General features: G+C 39.7%; 1 protein-coding gene across 4 annotated transcripts in view; it reads left to right on the plus strand.

The window, feature by feature from the left end:
• Phka1 (phosphorylase kinase regulatory subunit alpha 1) overlaps positions 1-13,486 on the plus strand; it is a 127,531-nt gene that overhangs the window by 92,148 nt on the left and 21,897 nt on the right. For all 4 annotated transcript variants that reach the window (XM_087902654.1, XM_087902651.1, XM_087902652.1 and 1 more), the window contains 4 exons: positions 913-1,069; positions 1,364-1,443; positions 2,165-2,243; positions 2,369-2,498. In XM_087902654.1, coding sequence (XP_087758780.1) covers positions 913-1,069; positions 1,364-1,443; positions 2,165-2,243; positions 2,369-2,498 — 446 coding nt within the window. The remainder of the gene's footprint in view (positions 1-912; positions 1,070-1,363; positions 1,444-2,164; positions 2,244-2,368; positions 2,499-13,486) is intronic.

The following is a 13,486-nucleotide window of genomic DNA, read 5'->3' on the forward strand; positions in this document are numbered from 1 at the left end:
CATCAATTTGGGGGCTTTTTAAGAGCTTGATAAAATGTTATCTTGATATAATATGCATTTTAATTTTTGTTACTACATGTGAAGTTGACTGCCTTCTATATTTATGGGGTACCAATGTTTATTTTGCCCAATTTTCCTTTGTTGTTGTTTACTTTATCTATTTTGACTTCTTTCTTTAATTTTTTTAGCAGAGTTGGCCTGTGAATTACAATTATTTTTCCTGTTTTGTAATTTGTTCTGCAATTTGCATACTGTCTTCAGTAAGAACTCTTTACTGTTTTGTATGTGTAAACTTACCGAACTCCAGTTTTGTGGCTTCTGCTGATGTTTCATGGTTAGAAAATCCTTTTCCTTTCCACATTATGAGCTAATTCCCCTTAAGATTTTAGCATTTTAATATTTATGTCTTCACACATTTAGAATTGTAAATTCTAAATTTACAGGCACTGATCCAACTTTTTCCAGAAAGCTACTTGATGCTTTTTAACATCATTTAATAAGTAATCTACATTCATCATATACTAAATTCCCAATTTCAGATAACTTTCTATATCTCTAACTTGATTTGTGTAACAGTAATTGTATAACAATCACATATCTGTCTCCTTTCAACAGAAACCAATTCTAATGTTCATAAAATACAGTCTGCTTTCAGAACTTAAACCTTTTTCAGTGATGTTGAAGCTTGAGATGTGGGTAAAAGAATGCATTGTGTCAAAGCATAGATAAATTACAAAATTTGTGTCTTAAACATTTAATTTCAAGATTGACAGATTGACTCTTACAGTTTTATAATTGTTTTTAATAAATAGTTTTTTTACTTAAAAAAAAGGCCAAAACAGACATATCCATTGTAACAGCAAAAAAAATATTTTTCTCATTTTTAATGTACTCCCATCTTTAAAATTCCAGAGGACCTGACTGGGACACTGAATTGTATGAAGAAGGGGGTGCTACTGTCAGGGAGCTTCTTAGCGAACTATATGGCAAAGTTGGTGAAATTCGGCACTGGGGTCTGATCCGATACATCTCTGGAATCTTAAGGAAGAAGGTGGAAGCACTTGATGAGGTACTAATAAGTTCTTGAATTTACACAAAATCTAAATGGGAAAACTTTAAAACTACTCCGGTGCTGGGAGTATAGCACAAAGGTAGGGTACTGCCTACTTTTCCTGGGATCCTTGCTTCAAGCCTTTGCACTGCAGGGGGATACCTTGAATTTCCTAATTGTTTTTTAAGCAACTGCAACTTCTAATTGTTTTCAATTGCATGTAAAGTTTCTGATACTCAGTTAGCTTTTTATTTGTGAATGTTTGGAAATCTGAAAATTTTAGAAAAGGTAAGCTCTGCTCCCTCTTTCTAGGCCTGCACAGACCTTCTCTCATACCAGAAACACCTGACGGTAGGACTTCCTCCAGAACCTCGCGAGAAGACCATCTCTGCGTGAGTGGGGCATGTGGTTGGCTTTTTATAAGGTTTCTCTGAAGCTTTAAGAAATTGGGTGAACTTATCACAATTCTCTTGTCCTGATTTGTATAACATCTTATATACAGAGCTGCAGAACAGGGAAAGGGCGGGATACAAGCAAATGAAAAGAGAAAGCTTCTAGGAAGTAGCACTTAATTGTTTTTTCTTATTGACTTCTTCTAAACCCCTTAATTCTACTCATTCTAAAAACACACAGAACATCAGGAGTTAACAACATAAATGGCAACCATAATCTGAAAAAGAAATAGAAGAAAGTAGATGGCTAGAGCATTGGGCTGTTACTGATGCAGCTCCATGCTGCTGAAGAAGGAGTCAAAGGTGTGAAGGTTAAAGTTGAAAGGGGAAATGGCACTCACAAAGCATCCTGAGTACACGTCTGCACAAGCACTATCATCAGCTTATTTCTTTGTAGCCGTTATGCTTATTGTCACGTGTTAAAGATTAACAATGAAAGACTGGTCTGGAAAGACATCGAGGCTGAGTTTTAAATGAAAATTATGTTAATATGGCAAGAGTGTGCCCCAGAGGCAATGAGTGAAATTTTTGCTGTGAGAGAACCAAACTTGGTGAGCTGTTGTGGCAGTGGTTTGGACTTGCACTGAGTTTTTAATTTTTAAAATAGATTTAGGCTAAATGATTGTAGAATTTGGTCTTCATTCACTGTTTTCTTCCTTAGACCTCTACCATATGAGGCACTCACTAAGCTAATAGATGAAGCCAGTGAAGGAGACATGAGCATTTCAATCCTTACACAGGTGGGCAGCATTAAAAAGCCTAACCTGGCAATTGATGTTTCAGTATTTGTTTTTAATGGACCTGACAACTTGCAAAACAGACATTGTGACGCTGTAACTTTTGTTTGTATCCATTCCGTACACAGGAAATAATGGTATATCTTGCCATGTACATGAGAACTCAGCCTGGCCTCTTTGCTGAAATGTTCCGACTTCGAATTGGTCTGATCATACAAGTTATGGCAACAGAACTGGCTCACTCTCTTCGATGCTCAGGTATTTATTTAATTCAGTAACTAATTGTAGGTGGAATTCACTTCTAGGGAGACTAAATGGAGGTTGAAATCAGGACGGGAAGGAAGGAACATTTTATTGATCCATTGTTGTTGATTATTTACTCTTTTTATTATTATTATTCTTTTGGCTTTTGGCAGGGGGCCCACCACTCAGCTACCAAATAAATCACACAGAGACTTATTATTACTTATAAATGCCTGGCCTTAGCTTGGCTTGTTTCTAGCCAACTTTTCTTAATTTAAATTATCCCATCTATCTTTTCCCTTCAGGCTTTTATCTTTCTCTCTTTCTGTGTACCTTTCTTCACATCTTTCTCCATGACTTGCTGTGTAGTTAGGTGACTGACCCCTGATGTCCTCCTCTCCTTGTTCTATCTTGCTCCTTCTTCTCCCCTCCCGGATTTCTCCCCCTATTTATTCTCTCTGCCTGCCAGCCCCACTTATCCTTTCTCCTGCCTTGCTATTGGCCATTCAGCTCTTTATTAGACCATCAGGTGTTTTAGACAGGCAAAGAATCACAGCTTCACAGAGTTAAACAAATACAACATAAAAGAATGCAACACAACTTTGCATCATTACAAATTTCCACAGAAAAACAAATGTAACACATCTTAAAATAATATTCTATAACAATCCATAGCTCAAAAACTGTGTAAAACTGTCTTGTTCTTGTGTTTCTTAGTAACTAAGCGAGCAAAAAGATGGCAACTTCAAAATGCCACTTCTTGTAGACTCTGCATTCCACATTCTTAACCAAGTTCTTTTAGCTGATTTCTTCCTGACGCTTCAAGGGCTTTAGAGATTGGTATTCTGTGTGGTTCTGATGGAAAGAAGGAAGCTTCTGGACATCAATGTGAGTCACTGAGTAGTATATCGGAGTATTAATGGTCTGTCAGGATCATGATCAAGTAAGGAAGTATTTTATTAACACTTATCTAACAAATGTAGTAGTACTTTCTCATCAGGATTTCCAGTCTGCAAATAAAGACCCAGAGACTTTTTATTATCATGAAAGCTTGGCCTTAGCTTAGACTTGTTCCTAACTACTCTTTATAACTTAAATTAACCCATATTTTTTATTCTACATTCTTCCACGAGGTTCATTACCTCATCTCCTTACTGTCCATCCTGTTTCCTCTGTGTCTGGCTGGTAACTCTGCCTTTCTTTTTCCCAGAGTCCTCTATGTCCCCAGAAGTCCTGTCTAACCTCTTCTTAACTAGCTATTTGCCATTCAGCTCTTTATTAAACCAATCAGAAGGCGCCTTGGTAAAGACACATCTTTACAGTGTAAACAAATATTCTGAAACATTTCTGTTTTTTTAAATAAAAAGGAAAGTTATCTCTAACACAATGAAAGTATATACAATAAGAACAATTATCAGGTAAGAATTACATTCACAACATCGAGTTCATTTGTATCTGGCAAATCCAAAGAAGCTACTCTATTATCTATCTTATCTTGGTAAGATAAGTTCAAAGTTTTGTACCTGATTTACTTCCTTTTATAACTATGGAAAACTGTAACTATTAACTATCTAATCTTCAACCCCATCAGATACCTGAACGGATATAATATTACCTGAAAAAACAAGAAGTACAGAGAAAGTAACTTCTAAATCTAAGAAACAACAGAAATATCTGGCTGCCTGGACAGTCAACCCAAGGTTCCTCTGTAACTTTGGGGCATCCATCTTTGGCCTATGGGCCTAGAATATCTGACAGACTTTTCTGTGAAGCAGGAAATTTGAAGAACTGTCCTATCTATCTTTGCAAAGTTAAGCAGTCACCTTCTTTTGTGCCCTGCTTATCCAATTTGGACAGTATACATATCAGCAATCAAGGCAAAGGCAGTTTCTTGCCCAGTGGCTATCTTCACCACAGTAAAAGCAAACTTCACATGAACGTTCTTCAATGTCCATCATCTTTTAATGAAGTAGATTGGTGTTGCCAGGAACAGATATGTCTTATTGTCATGAAAAGCCTTATGTTATCAAAATATTTTTAAGTGACATAATCCGTACATCTTTGAGGTGTTTGAAGACCATCTACCTATTTGAAATATTTCTCTTACTGACCTTGAAAACATACCTAACATGACCATAAATTTGATTGTATAGATGACTAACTACTAACCTGTATTTCTTTATTATCCTAAATAGTTTTTAAGGACTAGAACTTTATGTTACTTTTTTTTTTTGTTTTTTGAGACAGAGTTTCTCTTTGTAACATCCCTTGCTGTCCTGGAACTTGCTCTGTAGACCAGGCTGGCCTCAAACTCAGAGAGATCTGCCTCCCTCTACCTCTCAAGTGCTGGGATTAAAGGAATGTGCCACCACTGCCTGGTTTTTATGTTACATGTATAAATGAGCTGCATAGGTTCAATACATTAAACAAGTGTAGAAACATGAATTTGTATCAATATACAAAACTCCATAACAATATTTGAGATTAATGTTCCTTCCCCACTTTTTCAAGAAAAAAAATCTCTTAAACTAACTACTTTGTTTAGTTTTTTTCCCTGAGCATGACAAGTAACACCTTGCAGATAAGTCCCCTAAACAATGACACACATCCATAGCCCACCCAACAACCAAAAATTGCCCAGCCCACCTATTGGGAATGGGAGTGTCATGTTCCCTAGACTGCTTCCTGTTGTCTGGGGTGATGGCATTTTTAGGACACCCTGAGAAAATTTGGATAATGGTCAAGTCCTGGGAGAGCTAGCAGTATAATTTTTATTTTGTCTCTGTGTGATGGGAGAGTGTAGATAGACCTTGTCTGAAGTCCCAGCTGGAGTAGTCTGTGAGGCTGGACCATCTCAGCTAGCAGCTGAGATCTAGTTGTTCTGGATGCAGAACTTTGAGGAAAATATAACAGAAGCATTCGGAGAGGCTGAATCACCAGGGCGACTTGTCTTCATTGGTGTCTGGTCTTTTTGTTCTGAAAATACACAAACTTTTAAAGGTAACATACATATCTGCATTAATATAAGTATGGAATGTGCAGTGTGCACAAGTCAGCTAAAGATTATTTTTTATTTTATGTGTGAGCAGGTAAAAAGGCATTTGTCAACTTTATAAGTATATTTGGATTCTATAGCCAAATTGCTATAGAAATTTGTCTATCTATATGAAAGGATGGCATGTAATATTGAGTCTTGAGGACTCTGTAGCCAACAAGATATATCCTGTCTCATCCAGTCTCAGAGCTGTTCAATGACAAGGGATCAGCATATATGTCATCAGTCCTGTAGTCTTTCCTGGCTTACTCCGTCATGTCTGCAGCCAAGAACCTCGGAAATCTCCCCCATCAAACCTGATCTTTATAATTTTGAAGATGTTTAGGTTTTGCATTTCCTGTGGAAACAAAGCACAACCTCTCCCACAATGCAACACATTTCCTAGCTTTCATTATAAAGCCAAGACATCTCTAAGTATATAGGCTGGTTTAATTTATCAGTCTCTTCCAGAATCCAGTGTCTCTCAGCAGCTGCCATCCTCTGTTAATTAGCCTTTAAAATAATTCAAAATTATTAAAGCACTATATAAGGTACAAACTCCCTTATTATAATATTTCCCATCCTTAAGTGGCTAATTTTTTAATATTATTGATTTTTATTGAGCTGTATATTATTTATTTATTGAGCTGCCTCTCCCCTCCCCTTCAACCCTCCCACAAGGTCCCCATGCTCCAGATTTACTCAGGAGATCTTATCTTTTTCTACTATCCATGTAGATTAGATCTGTGTATGTCTCTCTTAGGATCCTCATTGTTGTCTAGGTTCTCTGGGATTGTGATTTGTATGATTGTCTATGATTGATGTTTAAAAATGACATGTGATAATTGTCTTTCTGGATGTGGTTTACCTCACTCAAAATGATGTTTTCTAGCTCCATCCATATGCCTGCAAAATTCAAGATGTCATCATTTTTCTCTACCATGTAGTACTCCTTTGTGTAAATATACCACATTTTCCTTATCCATTCTTCGGTTGAGGAGCATTTAGGTTGTTGCCAGGATCTGACTATGACAAACAATGCTGCTATGAACATAGTTGAGCACATGTCCTTGTGGCACAATTGAGCATCCTTTGGATATGTACCCAAAAGTGGTATTACTGGGTCTTGAGGAAGGTTGTTTCCTGATTTTCTGAGAAATTGCCACACTGACATCCAAAGGGGCTGTACTAGCTTGCACTCCCACCAACAATGCAGGAGTGTTCCCTTTACCCCACAACCTCTCCAGCATAAGTTGTCATCAAAGCTTTTGATCTTGGCTATTCTTACAGGTATAAGATGGAATCTCAGAGTTGTTTTGATTTGTATTTCTCTGATGATTAAGGATGTTGAACATTTCCTTAAGTGTCTTTCAGCCATTTTAGATTCCGCTGTTGAGAGTTCTCTGTTTAGGTCTGTACTCCATTTTTCTATAGGATTATTTGTCCTTTTGATGACCAATATTTTGAGTTCTTTGTATATTTTGGAAATCAAACCTCTGTCTGATGTGGGGTTGGTGAAGACCTTTTCCCATTCTGTAGGCTGTCATTTTGTCTTGTTGACCAGGTCCTTTGCTTTACAGAAGCTTTTGAGTTTCAGGAGGTCCCATTTATTAATTGTTTCTCTCAGTGTCTGTGCTACTGTGGTTATATTTAGGAAGTGGTCTCTAGTCCCAATGAGTTTGAGTGTACTACCCACTTTCTTTTCTATAAGGTTCAGTGTGGCTGGCTTTATGTTAAGGTCTTTGATCCATTTGGACTTGAGTTTTGTACATGGTGATAGATATGGATCTATTTTCATTCTTCTACATGTTGATATCCAGTTATGCCAGCACCATTTGTTAAATATGTTTTCTTTTTTCCATTTTATATTTTTTGCTTCTTTGTCAAAAACCAAGTGTTCATAGGTGTGTGGATTAATATCCAGGTCTTAGATTCAGTTCCATTGGTCCTCCTGTCTGTTTTTATGCCAACATCAGGCTGTGTTCAGTACTGTAGCTCTGTAGTAGAATTTGAAGTCAGGGATTGTGATGCTTCCAGAAATTCTTTTATTGTACAAGATTGTTTTGGCTATTCTGTGTTTTTTGCTTTTCTATATGAAGTTGAGTACCATTCTTTTGAGGTCTGTGAAGAATTTTGCTGGGATTTTGTTGGGAATTGCATTGAATTTGTAGATTGCTTTTGGTAAGATTGCCGTTTGTACTATGTTAATTCTACCTACCTAAGAGCATGGGAGATCGTTCCACTTTCTGGTGTCTTCTTTAATTTCTTTCTTCAAAGATTTACAGTTCTTGTCATAAAGTCTTCCACTTGTTTGGATAGAGTTACTCTGAGATATTTTATGCTATTTGTGGCTATTGTGAGGAGCGATATTTCTCTGATTGTTTTCTCAGCCCATTTATCATCTGTGTACAGGATACAGATTCTATTGAGTTAATCTTGCATTCTGCTACATTACTGAAAGTGTTTATGAGTTGTAGAAGTTCCTTGGTAGAATTTTTGGGTTTGCTTATCTAAAGTATCATATCATCAGCAAATAGTGAGAGTTTGACCTCTTGTTTTCCGATTTGTATCCCCTTGATTTCCTTTTTGTGTCTTATTGCTCTAACTAGGACCTCAAGAACTATACTGAATAGATATGGAGAGAGTAGACAACCTTGTCTTGTTCCTGATTTCAGTGGGATCTCTGGAAGTTTCTCTCCATTTAATTTGATGTTGGCTGTTGGCTTGCTCTATATTGCCTTTATTATGTTTAGGTATGCTCCTTATATCTCTGCTGTCTCCAAGACCTTTATCTTGAAGGGATGTTGTATTTTGTCAAATTTTTTTTGCATCTAATGAGATGATCATGTGGTTTTTATGTTTCAGTTTGTTTATATGGTGGATTATGTTGACAGATTCTTGTATGTTGCACAATGGATGAAGTCAACTTGATCATGGTGAATGATGTTTCTGATGTGTTCTTGGATTCGATTTGCCAATATTTTATTTAGTATTTTTGCATCAATGTTCATGAGTGAGATTGGTCTGTAATTCCCTTTCTTACTATTGTCTTGCTCTGGCCTAGGTTACTGGTTCAGTCCTGCTTCCGCAAATGACCCTGGTCTGGATCCACTCAGTTCTGTAAGGCTGGCTCAAGCACTTAGGCAGTGGCCGAGAGCTGTACACCCAATACCAGCCCACTAGGAAGCCACATCTGGCTCCTTGTCCAGAACTTTTCTCCCTGTCTCTGTCTCTCTCTGTGTCTGTCTGTCTCTCTCTGTCTCTCTGTCTCTCTCTCCCCCTTCCTTCCTTCCTTTTTTTCTTTTTTTTTCGGTTTTTCGAGACAGGGTTTCTCTGTGGCTTTAGAGCCTGTCCTGGAACTAGCTCTTGTAGACCAGGCTGACCTCAAACTCACAGAGATCTGCCTGCCTCTGCCTCCCAAGTGCTGGGATTAAAGGTGTGCGCCACCACCACCAGGCCTTGTCCAGAACTTTTCTTAGCTTTCTCGGGCCCTATGTTTGGATATTCAAGCCTCCATGTTGAATATCTTAAGTAGTAGTACTTTCTCATTGGAACCGCCAGCCTGCAAATAATGACCTGGAGACTTGTTATGAATTATGAAAGCTCAGTCTTATCTTAGCTTTGTTCCTAACTACTTCTTATAACTTAAATTAAACCATATTTCTAAATCTGTGTGCTTCCACAAGATTACCTCATCTCCTTACTGTTCATCCTGCTTCCTCCATATCTGACTGGCAACTCTGCCTTTAATCTTTCCAGAGTCCTCTCTGCCACTGAAGTCCTGCCTAACCTCTTTCTGCCTAGCTATTATCCATTCAGCTCTTTATTAAAATAATCATAAGGCACCTTGGTAAAGACATATCTTCACAGTGCAAACAAATACTCCACAACAAATAAGACTTGAAAATTATTTATAGATTTGCCAAGATAACAATTTTAGTTAGAAAAGTAATTGGGGGCCAAGGAAGCTATACAGCAGACTTATCAAAGAGGTTTATCTAACCTTGATCGTGCTACACAACTTTTGTCTATTATTAAGTTCATGCTGGAGGACCATGTAATTGAGTTTTAAAGAAGTGAGATAGTGTTGGTATATGCCTTTAATCCCAGCACTCAGGAGGCAGAGGTAGATGCATATCTGTGAGTTCAAGGCTTACCTAGTCTACAGAGCAAGTTCCTTGACTACAGAGAAACCTATCTCAAATAAACAAAAGAAACATAAATAAAAGAAAAGAAACAGAGGAGGGCTGAGTGGTGGTGGCATATGCCTTTATTCCCAACACTTGGGAAGTAGAGGCAGGCAGATCTCAGAGTTTGAGGCCAAAAACGTTATCAATTTCTATTCTTACAGATTGGTGTCTCCTCTGAATTCCAAATAATCACTGCTTATATTTCTCAGTTAACCTGTGTATACAATATTTTGTTGTTTTTATTGTTTCTTTAATTTACATATTGTTCTATCCCTCCAAAATTAATAGACAGCCTATCAAAGTTGGGTACTATGTATCGTAACTGCTTGTACTTACATTGCTTAAAATGATGACCCCTATGTAGTGTCCCGCGCTACTGTCTCGCCAGCAAGAACAACGCAGGGCACGTAGGATCCTTCTGCAGAACAGCTTTTTAATGCGTCTTGAGAGCGAGAGCATAAGCCAACATGGCGGAGACCCAGAGCGAGGCGAACCCAGCCCTTATATAGGAAACAGTCCCCGCCTCGGACGTGTCACTCTCAGATTGGTCAACTGCACATCATCCCAGATGACGCCTCGGGAGAGGCAGGGACTACAGCGTTGGAAATTTGCCAACACATGCGCGTTATCCTGTTCACTGCGCAGTGGAACCGGATGTCAGCGCCATCTTGGAATGGCGAATGTGGTTGCGGTCCTCTACATCTCCCCTTTTTTTTTTTTTTTACTTTTTTGCAGAAAGGCAATTCCCTCAGAAGGCAAAGATAGAGGTCGCACTTCCCAAAGTGGAAACATTATAATGGGCTTGCACGGAATCTGCCCCTAGGTTCATGACACCTGGAACTTATCCGGCCTGCCCTCTGCCATTTTTCTGGGAAAGGGAATATACGGCAGGAAACCCTTATGCAGGGCGACATATCTCTCAGAGAGGGCCATTCTCTGTGTGATGCTCTTTAGCTCGACAACCTTCAGGGCTAGCTAATCCAAGCATTCCACCCTGTGCAATGGACAGAGCTGTCCTAGGGGTGCAGGAGCTGGTTGGCATAAACCTTACTGCTTCAGCATAGATAACTACATCAGTAGAGGTTCCCTGTTCCAGGGCAGCCAGCGCTTGTGCAATAACCACACTTTGTCCCTACGACTTTGGGATTTGAGTCAGCAGACCATCCAGAGGAGAAACACTGATCCTCAGCATAGGGCTGTTCCAAACATTCCCACCCCCACCCAATAAGCTTATAAATAGAAGGTAGGGGAGCCCCAGAGTCTTATTGGTTGTAAAATAAAAAAAAGACGAGGAAACACTGCCACTCTATGGCTGACTGGTGTCGGCTTCAGGAAGGCTGAGAGTATCCCCCATCGCTGCTCCTTCGTAACCGTTGTCATCCATCCGCAAAATGGTAGGAGGAACAGAAGCCAAATCTTCAGGCGAGTCCGCGTGTTGTGGGTCACCCCTCACCGTTCGGGTCAGTCTTTCTGGCACCCAGAATGGATTTTCCTGGTCCTGTGGGAACACACAAACAGCTCCCCTGGATCTCAATAGGATGGGATCCGGGCCTTTCCATTCATTAGAAAACACATCTTTCCATATAACCAAATCCTTGGTCCGCTGCGGATCCGAACTATGTCGTGTTGCAGCATTCTGGCCATTATCGTCCAGATTTAAAAAATTTATAGTGAACAGAGCCATGGCAATGGCTACTCTTGGTGTCGGGGGTAATTCCTTCAATATTCCCCCTTTTTGTTTAAGTAGATAAGATTTGAGTGTGCGATGTGCTCGCTCTACAATACCTTGCCCCTGGGGGTTATAAGGCAGGCCTGTAATGTGTGTGACTTGCATCTGTGCACAAAATTGTTTAAACTTTTGAGAAGTATAGGCAGGCCCATTATCCGTCTTTAAAGATGTGGGCTTGCCCCAAGCACTCCATGCCTCAAGACAATGTTGAATGACATAAGAGGTTTTTTTCTCCTGTAAGTGGTGTGGCATGAATAACGCCAGAGCATGTGTCAATTGACACATGCACATACTGAAGTTTTCCAAAGGCAGTGATATGAGTCACATCCATCTGCCATATTTGCAAAGACGCAATCCCTCTGGGGTTTATGCCAGTGTGTCTGACAGGGAGAAACTGGCAACAATTGTGACATTGGGTTACAATATCACGAGCCTCCTTTCTGGTAAGAGAAAAACGTTTACGCAGGGTTTCAGCTGTAACATGAAAATTATCATGAAAGGTTTTAGCGGTCTGCAACGGGGAGGCAAGAGCTACCGCAGCAAGCTGCGTAGCACGATCAGCCAGATCATTACCTAAACTCATGGGGCCCGGGAGCCCCGAATGTGCTCTTATGTGTGTGATAAAAAATGGAGCTCTCCTATTTAGTAAACAGTCCTGTATCCTCTGGAAAAGAGCTGCCACTGTACTAGTAGGTTTTATAATTCCAGCAGTCTCTAATAATTTAACAGCATTAACCACATAGGCAGAATCAGAAACAATATTAAGAGGACAATGAAATTTTTGAAGAACCTCTAAAACCACCATACATTCCACCATCTGGGGTGAGGTGGCAGAAAAGTTCTTTGTATATATTTTAGAATCCACAACATAGGCTCCCACACCATTTTTGGAGCCATCTGTATACACCATCACCCCGTCTTTTAGCGGGGCAGAAGACGTAACTCGGGGAAACACAATGGGATGACATGCAGCAAACTGCAGCAGAGGGTGTTTGGGATAATGATTATCAATTTTTCCTGAAAAGGTGGTAACCAAAATTGCCCAATCGTCAGAGGTGGCGGCCAAAGTTTGTATCTGAAAGGAGGTATAGGGAACTATCATAACCGCTGGATGCTTACCAAAATGACTAACAGACATTTTAAGGCCTTTAAGGGCAATTTGAGCTATAGCAGCTGGATACCAATCAATACTTTTGTTAGGAGAAGCATGCGGATGGATCCACAGTAACGGTCCATCCTGCCATAACACAGCAGTGGGTAGCTTTCTTGTTTTAAACACACATAGAACAAATGGTTGAGTTTCATCAATACGGCACAGCTGTGCCTCCTTAATGGATTCCTCCACTAGTAATAAGGCTGCTTCTGCCGCCGGCGTCAAGGCCCGAGGGGAGGTAATATGAGTATCCCCTTCCAAGATATCAAACAATGGCTTCAAATCAGCAGAGGGGATTTTTAAAAACGGTCGCAGCCAATTAATATCTCCTAACAACTTTTGGAAATCATTTAATGTTCGCAAATCGTCCCTATAAATTTTTATTTTTTGTGGTAGAATCTTTTCAGGAAGAATAACAGAACCTAAGAATTGGCCAGTGTCTGTAATCTGGACCTTCTCAGCAGCTATTTGAAGACCCCATAGCTGTAAACTCTTAATGAGCAATGGGTAGGCTTCCCTTAGGACCTGTGGATGGGCCCTTTGGGATGACCTCATGGCCCTACCGCTGGTTAATTCTGCCTCCTCCTCTGTATCTAGTTCTTCTACCTCTTCTCCTGAGCCAGAACTTTCATGCTCACTTTCATGGTCACTTTCAATTTGCAGAGCTTCAAGCTCCTGCAGAGGATATAAACTACTGTCCTTTCCTTTTTTCTTATTGTTGGTTCCAGAAATCTTTCGACCTTGTAAGTCAGTCCTCTCCCCCATTCTTATTTTCTTAAAACCACTGGAGGGTCCTTTTTCCTTATTTGAGACTGTGCGCGCACCTAACCTCTCACTGTACTCAGTTTCTGAAATGCTATCCTGGACTTCCTCCGTTGCAGCAACCGCCTGGCAGGA

Source organism: Myodes glareolus, chromosome X, assembly GCF_982192425.1.
Source record: "Myodes glareolus chromosome X, mMyoGla1.1, whole genome shotgun sequence".
Classification (NCBI taxonomy): domain Eukaryota; kingdom Metazoa; phylum Chordata; class Mammalia; order Rodentia; family Cricetidae; genus Myodes; species Myodes glareolus.